Genomic DNA, 7,475 nt, shown 5'->3' with positions numbered 1-7,475 from the left:
GATACTGGTTTCTTGTTTTAATTTTGTATAAAAACTAAATTCTCTGTATCTACATTGTAGGAATGTCTTTCACAACCAGTCCTCAGATTAATTTTTCTGTTGGAAGGCACTTTAAGTACAAAAAGTACTTCTTATTGGCAAATAGAAATTAACTCAAGTCACTTCACTAGTAATTTTAATTAAGGTTATCCATGTACTACTGTTTAACATTTGTGCTGATCTTTAACCCAGACACTAAGGAGACTGAAGCAGAAGAATCAAAAGTTTAAGGCCATCCACAGTAACTTAATGAGACCCTCAAAAATAAAATTTAAAAAAGGGTTTGGGATATAACTCAATGACAGGCATCCTTGGGTTCAATCTCTAAAACTGAAAAAAAATAAAAATTAAAAAAAAAAATCTGTTCTGGTGCACACCTGTAATGCCAGCTACTCCAGAGATTGAGGCAGGAGGATAAAAAGTTCAAGGCCAGGCTAGGCAACTTAGTAAGACCCTGCCTCAAAATAAAAAATAAAAAGGGCCGGAGGTGTAGCTCAACACATGTAGAGCACTTACCTACATGTACAAAGCCCTGGGTTCAAACCCCAGCACCACACAAAAAGAAAATAACTGCTCTGCCTTTACTAGTTCTAAAGTATGTATCCTCAGCAGAAGTAACTCATAAAAGGCAATGACAAAATTGGGGGGAAACTTTTAAAAGCTATACAAAGATAAGGGAACAAAGACCTTGACCTAGAAGTTACTTCCTTACTGCCTCAAAAAACCTTTTTACTCCCAGATAGCTGGCAGAAAAACCAACATCAATTTCAGACTTCTAGACAACCAACTTTTTGCTCTTGTGATTACAAGAACTATATAACAAAATATGATGGTCATAAAGCTGTGTGGAGAGCTGTGCCTGTTCAGGTCAGATCTGATTTGTATTATGAAGTCTGAAATAGAACCCAATGATTACCTGGTAGCACTGGTAAATTAAGATAACTTTGTTCTTAAAGCATTACATAGCAAAGGAAAAGGATTCCACAAGTAGTAACACTGAAGGAAATCAGTGCTGCTGAGAGGACTTTGTTGTTATTGTTTAACAACTGAAAAGGGAGAAAAAAATCAAGGGCAGGTTTTTAACTGAAAGGAAAGATGAACTTAAACTTACATGTAACTGCAATACAAGGACTTCTGCAACATGAAATTCCAGAACTATGTCACACAGGTTAAACAAATGGAGAAACACATGAAGTGACTAATCAGGCCATGAAAGCAAAGTCCAAAATAAGTCTCAGTCAAAACAGGAGAATAGTGACCAGGATATAAGAATATAGGACTGCCAGAAGCAGTGGCGCATGCCTGTAATCCCAGAGGCTCAGGAGGCGGAGGCAGGAGGATCATGGGTTCAAAGCCAGCCTCAGCAAAAGTGAGACACTAAAAAACCCAGTAAAACCCTCTCTCTAAATAAAATACAAAATAGGGCTGGGGATGTGGTTCTGTGATCAAGTGCCCAGGAGTTCAATCTCTGGTACCTTCCCATCCCAGCCCCTGCCCAAAAAAAGAATACAGGGTGAGTAATAACTTAGAATTTTCTAACAGGTTTTTTAGTCTAAAAATGCACATGTAACATATGAACACATGTGAACATAAAAAAAACAAAGTTTTAAAAATTTTGTTTCACCTATGATTATAATACCTTGTGAAAAATAACAGTCTACCAGAAAAAATAATAAAATGCTATACTGAACTAGAAATTTAGAATCTGAACTGTCCCAAGTCTACCAGAAAAAATAATAAAATGCTATACTGAACTAGAAATTTAGAATCTGAACTGTCCCAAGATGAAAATATCATCATTACCTACTGATGAATAATGGGCATTGGAATTTTCATTCCAGGAGGTGGAATCAATCTAAGCTTGAATTTGTAAGTTTAGGGAGGCCTGTCCATCAAGAAGAATGCATCTCTCTGTCCAATGTTTAATCAGGAGAAGAAGTGGCTATCCACAAAATTATTGTTGCAATCCTTCCTTCCAGGGTGTTCTTATTAAGAAATATATTTTTTAGTTGTTGATGGACACAATATCTTTATTTATTTATTATATTTTTAATGTGATGCTGGGGATTGAACCCAGTGTTTCACACATACTAGGCAAGTGCTCTACCACTGAGCCACAACCCCAGCCCTCCAGGGTGTATTTATGGTTCAAATTTTAATTTTCTTAATTATGCCAACTTCTTAGATGGCCCAAAAGTCTGGTCACCCAAATTCAGAAACATTATCCATTACAAATCTCTAGCATTCCGGGTTGAGGAGGAGAGTAACTTTTAACTTCTCTGATTAAAAATTGCAATCTCTGTCCAGGCTAGTAGATGTGATGTTTCCCCCACATTTTTGGCTCTGTTGTAAGAAAAGATCTTTTATTTCAAAATATTAATTAGTAATTTGAATGCCTAGCTGATAAGAATCATCTTTTGAAAGTTACAAATTACTACTCTACCAGACAAAATTCAATCTTTTCAGATATGTCCAGGTAATTTTGACTCAAGTCATACTTGAAAACCGCTGGCTTAAACTGCCTCTCATCTATCCTCAAGGGATGTATATTTAGATAAGTTACTTGAGATGGTATGGTAGGAATGATCTTCAAGCAAATAGAGACTGTTGTCAAGACAGAAAAGTGGAGGACTATTTTTGTTAATAGAAGGGCTTAAAAAAAAAAACACCCATCAGATAGACATTCAAATGAAAATACAAAATGCATTTCAAAGTAAAATTAACTTTGGATTATCTATTATTTTAGATTTTCAACAATACCATTCCATTAAACCCAGAGTATAGAAAAACTACAAAAAGAGTATTTCACTGGTACTAATTACTAAATGATCCTATATTACAGAAGAATACAGTAAGGAAAGGAAATATTTAAAACGAGTTAGACCTATCAACCCATATTTACATTAAGTCAAACACCAATTGAAGCTAATAATTTTCTTTCAGATCAAGTTTTCTACACCTAATGAAAACTGTGTTTCATAATACAGCTATACCATCTGCTTAGTTATGATTTTCCAAAAAGAATAAGAAGTTTAAAAAAAAAAAATTCCCACTGAAGACCCTGAACTGCTATGGCTTGCTTTTTGAAGCAGCTTTGATAACCACCAACCTTCAATGAATAAGGCCACAGCAAAAGATGAAACAGAATCCAATTAAAAATGATTGGACCCCAAAAGGCACTGCTCAAATTACTGATTTGAAATGCCCAAAATGCATTCTCTTCATTTGCCTTTCTCAAATGGTCTGCTCAGTATTTAATGACATTTGCTGTACATTAAACAAAAAAGACCTCTAGGCTAAAGTAAATATAGCTCTATGCCAGCAAAATGCAAATCTGGAGGACAGATTATGACTGCATATTACTTGTACACAGACAGGACATATAACCTTCATCCATAAAGTCAAGATTCAACAATACTATTACACCAAGGGAACAATCTATGAAGGAACACTTCTACCTGAACCCACTCAGACAAAGGCGAAGCACACTCAGCAGTGGTAAAAATAAACAGAAGACAATGCTTCCAGAAAAAAGACTGGTTACAAACAGGAGCAAACCTGGACTCTTTACTCACCATTTTAATACTGCTGCCAACTATAACAGATTAAAATCTGTACATATGACAAAGTGGAAAAGTCCTAAAATGCAACAGTTTGGGTAAAAGAACTTACTAAGGATTACTACATTTAACATTACTTCAGTAAAACAATGGCAAACAGGGATTTGGCACCACATTTACAAAGTAAAAGCATGCACTGTTAAGATACTTTATAGATGTCTCTCAACAAAAAAGACCACAGATGGAAAACAAGGGACACCTTATATAAAACTCCCTATGACTGAGACAAACAAGCAAGAATATCAAAGTGGTCAATTTAGAGATATGTAGCAGCAAAGTCACTGGTTCTGTTTGGAATTTAGCAATTTATATTTTTAATTAACAGCTGCCCTGGGTGTGTCCATATCCAAGAAGCTGACTTTATCATACTACATCAGCATGTACCTAGTAATTTGGTAATTAGCATAAAACAAGGTTAACCTTCAACCACATAAGCTTAAAGAAAAAAGAGAGCTAGAATCATATTGCCGACCTCTCCAATGTAATTACCATTTAGAAACCACCATAGTTTACTTTGAACACAACAGTATAATATTGCATTCAAAAAAGCTGTATTTATAGCCCCTATAACTGGACAGAATTTTAAGTAATTATTGATGTATATTCTGACCACACCAGGAATTAAAAACAGAGTTCCTATTAAGAGGAATATTTTCAAGATAATCTGGTGACATATGCATAGTTAAGACTGTGTTTTAATAAAGATTCTTTTGCAAATAAAGAAGTAAAATTTAGTAATGAGTTATTCTCTTGATGAAAAAAACTTCAGAAATGAATTACTGGTGATTTGTTAAGAAGGGGGAAAAAAAAAGTAAGCCACATATTGAAGTTCTGGAATGCAGCACCTCAACTTCAGATCTGCCCTAAAATTTAAGATTATAAAATCCAAGTGATGTCTTGATGATGAAACCATGCTTTACAGCTGTCCCAATTCCAATGTCTGACTTGAGTATCTCATGTCAATTAAAAGTTCCCTAATACAGAAAATTGTGCTAAAGAGTGCTAAGATTCTGCATGCTTCTGCCATTCCCTGGTCCCGTCATGCTTGCAGCTGCCCCATGAGACAGCAAAAGATGTCTGGTCTCAACACTCCACACTGCTGTAGCTAGAAAAGAAGAACATTCTTAATTAGAAAAAGTTTACAAAGCCAAGAGATTATACTATAGCACTTTAGCAAAACTGTATGATGTTTTTACCTTTTACTAACATCCACCCTCTTCAATAAAGTCCACATTCCTTTAAGTTGTTTTTAATGATGACATCTGTAACAGCATCAAAAACAAACTGCACATTTTTGGTGTCTGTGGCACAGGTGAAGTGAGTGTAGATCTCCTTGGTATCTTTTCTTCTGTTCAGATCTTCAAACTGGCACTGGATGTAAGCAGCTGCCTCTTCATATGTATTAGAACCTAAAACAGATACTCAATATTATCAGTGCAAATTATAACAGCTGAACTCAATTAAGTCAGGCCATCCATTTCCTTATGAAAAAAAGGAACATGATGCAACAGAATTTTATATCTCTTCATTATATTCTTCATTAGTGCAATCTCCCATTAAAACTAAAATAAAATAATCACAAAGACTGAGGAAAATAACAAATTTTTCTATCCCCTTTCTTTACATATTTCAGCTGAAAAAAATCTAGAAAGTATAAAGGGAACCAAAGGAAGTAGGAGGGTGCATTTCTAGAAAACATAATTGTTGAAAAGGTCAAAGAGAGCCTGTGCTACTTGGAAAGATCTTAAAATGAACAATTCAAAAGGATAAGGCATACTTCTTTTCAAAATCATCCCAGTTTTAAGAGGGCTTAGCCTCAGAGTTTTATTTTTTAATATATATTATTTTGGTTGTCCAAGGATCTTTATTTTATAATTTATTTATATGTGGTCCTGAGAATTGAACTCAGTGCATCACACATGCTAGGCAAGTGCTCTACTACTGAGCCACAACTCCAGCCCCTGGCCCCCCATTTTTTAATATTTAATTTTTAGTTGTAGTTGTACACAAGACCATTATTTTATTTATTTTTATGTAGTGCTGAGGATCGAACCCAGGGCCTCTGGGGTCAGGGATGTTGAGTAAATGAGTACTAGGCAAGTGCTCTACCGTTCAGCCACAATCCCAGCCTCTAGCCTCAGAATGTTAAAAGTAATAATTTAAACAACCAAAGGGATAAACCAACAGGTGCAAAAGGTAAGAGGATCCCAATTATACACATTAAAAGATGAATTTTATAGTTTCTGAATTATATTTTAATAAAGCCTGTTATTTTTAGGAGGGATCAGAAACCACAAGTAAACCCTGTTTTCAGTAACATCTATAACTTTTTCTTTTTTTGGTATAGGGGATTAAACCCAGGGCACTTAACCGCTAAGCTACATCCCTAGGCTCTTTTTATATTTTATTTAGAGACAGGGTCTTGCTAGGTTGCTTAGTGCCTCACTAAGATGCTGAGGCTGGCTTTGAACTCAAGATACTCATGCCTCAGCCTCCCAAGCTGCTAGGATTGCAGGCATGTGCCAAAATATTTGCCTTTTACACCATCTTGTGCCCTTTATGGAGATAGTAGTTTTTTAAATCGAATACAAGGTCAGGGAAACTCAACAAAGCCATTACACACTTTTATTCCACTAAACCAGAGGATGTTTTCAATGACATCAAGCATGACCAAAAGTATCAACCACTAAGAATACAAAGAAAATTTGATAACAAAGAAGAATTTATCAAAAAAAGAAAAATTAAAGAAAATATTTAAAGAACTGAAGGAAGACAACTTTGTAAATGTCTATAGTAGGTTTCTTGAACTCTGTAGGAAACCCAGAGTAAATTAAAGGACATAAATGAGTGACAAGTAAATTATATTCATCAAAATGGGTAACTGGTAAATCAGGACTAGGAAACCCACAGTAAATTAAAGGACGCAAATGAGTGACATGTAAATCATATTCAGTCAAAATGGGTAACTGGTAAATCAGGACTATGAGAATCTTTTTTTTTTTTTTTTTTTTTTTGGTACTAGGAATTGGACTCTGGGGCAGTTGACCACTGAGCTGAATCCCCAACCCTTTTCTGTATTTTATTTAGAGACAGGGTCTCACTGAGTTGCTTAGCACCTTGCTTTTTGTTGAGGCTGGCTTTGAACTCATGTTCCTTCTGCCTCAGCCTCCTGAGCCGATGGGATTACAAGCACCACCATGCTCAGCAGAACTGTGAGAATCTTTAATGAAATCAAAGGAAATTAGGATTGTTAAATTCACAACAACAAAATGGATATGATAATGAAGGCTCTTTGCCTTGGTGAAGTCTCCCAGAGGCCCTTCATAATTAATGCTAACCCTGTTACTTCAGTATGATTTCTCTTCCCATCCTAAAAACTTGGCTCCTTTCTATAAACTCATCTAATTCTCACCTCCCTCTGTTCCTTAATCTGAACAGATGTCAATTCCTACTTTCTTGAGAAAATAGAGGCTATGAGATTTAAAGTATACCTCAACTTTTTAGCCTACCAGCTAGTTTTAAAAGTTACCAATATCTGCTCTCTGGACTTAGAGATGTCTTTCCTTCTGTCCAAAACCAATGACTCTGCCAGGTGAGGTAACACATGCATGTAATCCTAGCAGCTCAAGAGGCTGACTCAGGAGGATCACTAGTTTAAGGCCAACCTCAGCAACTTAGTGAGGCCATAAGCAACTTAATGGGACTCTATCCCAACATAAAATACAAAAAAGTCTGGGAATGTGGCTCAGTGGTTAAGCACCTATGGGTTCAATCCCCAATACCCAAACAAAAAGATTACTTACACATTTTGTTTTT

At 35.6% G+C, this 7,475-nt stretch overlaps 1 protein-coding gene across 1 annotated transcript in view; it reads right to left on the bottom strand.

Annotated features, from left to right (window-relative positions):
- Positions 1–3,600: 3,600 nt before the first annotated feature.
- The window catches only part of Gnai3 (G protein subunit alpha i3), a 50,114-nt gene continuing 46,239 nt past the window's right edge, over positions 3,601–7,475 (bottom strand). The window contains exons 8-9 of the mRNA XM_005338091.5: positions 4,856–5,068; positions 3,601–4,764 (exon numbers count right to left, since the gene is read on the bottom strand). Of these exons, the coding sequence (XP_005338148.1) occupies positions 4,878–5,068 (191 nt within the window). The 3' untranslated portion in view covers positions 3,601–4,764; positions 4,856–4,877. The remainder of the gene's footprint in view (positions 4,765–4,855; positions 5,069–7,475) is intronic.

Source organism: Ictidomys tridecemlineatus, chromosome 11 (assembly GCF_052094955.1).
Source record: "Ictidomys tridecemlineatus isolate mIctTri1 chromosome 11, mIctTri1.hap1, whole genome shotgun sequence".
NCBI classification, from domain to species: Eukaryota; Metazoa; Chordata; class Mammalia; order Rodentia; family Sciuridae; genus Ictidomys; species Ictidomys tridecemlineatus.
This window is presented reverse-complemented; position numbering and strand designations above follow the sequence as displayed.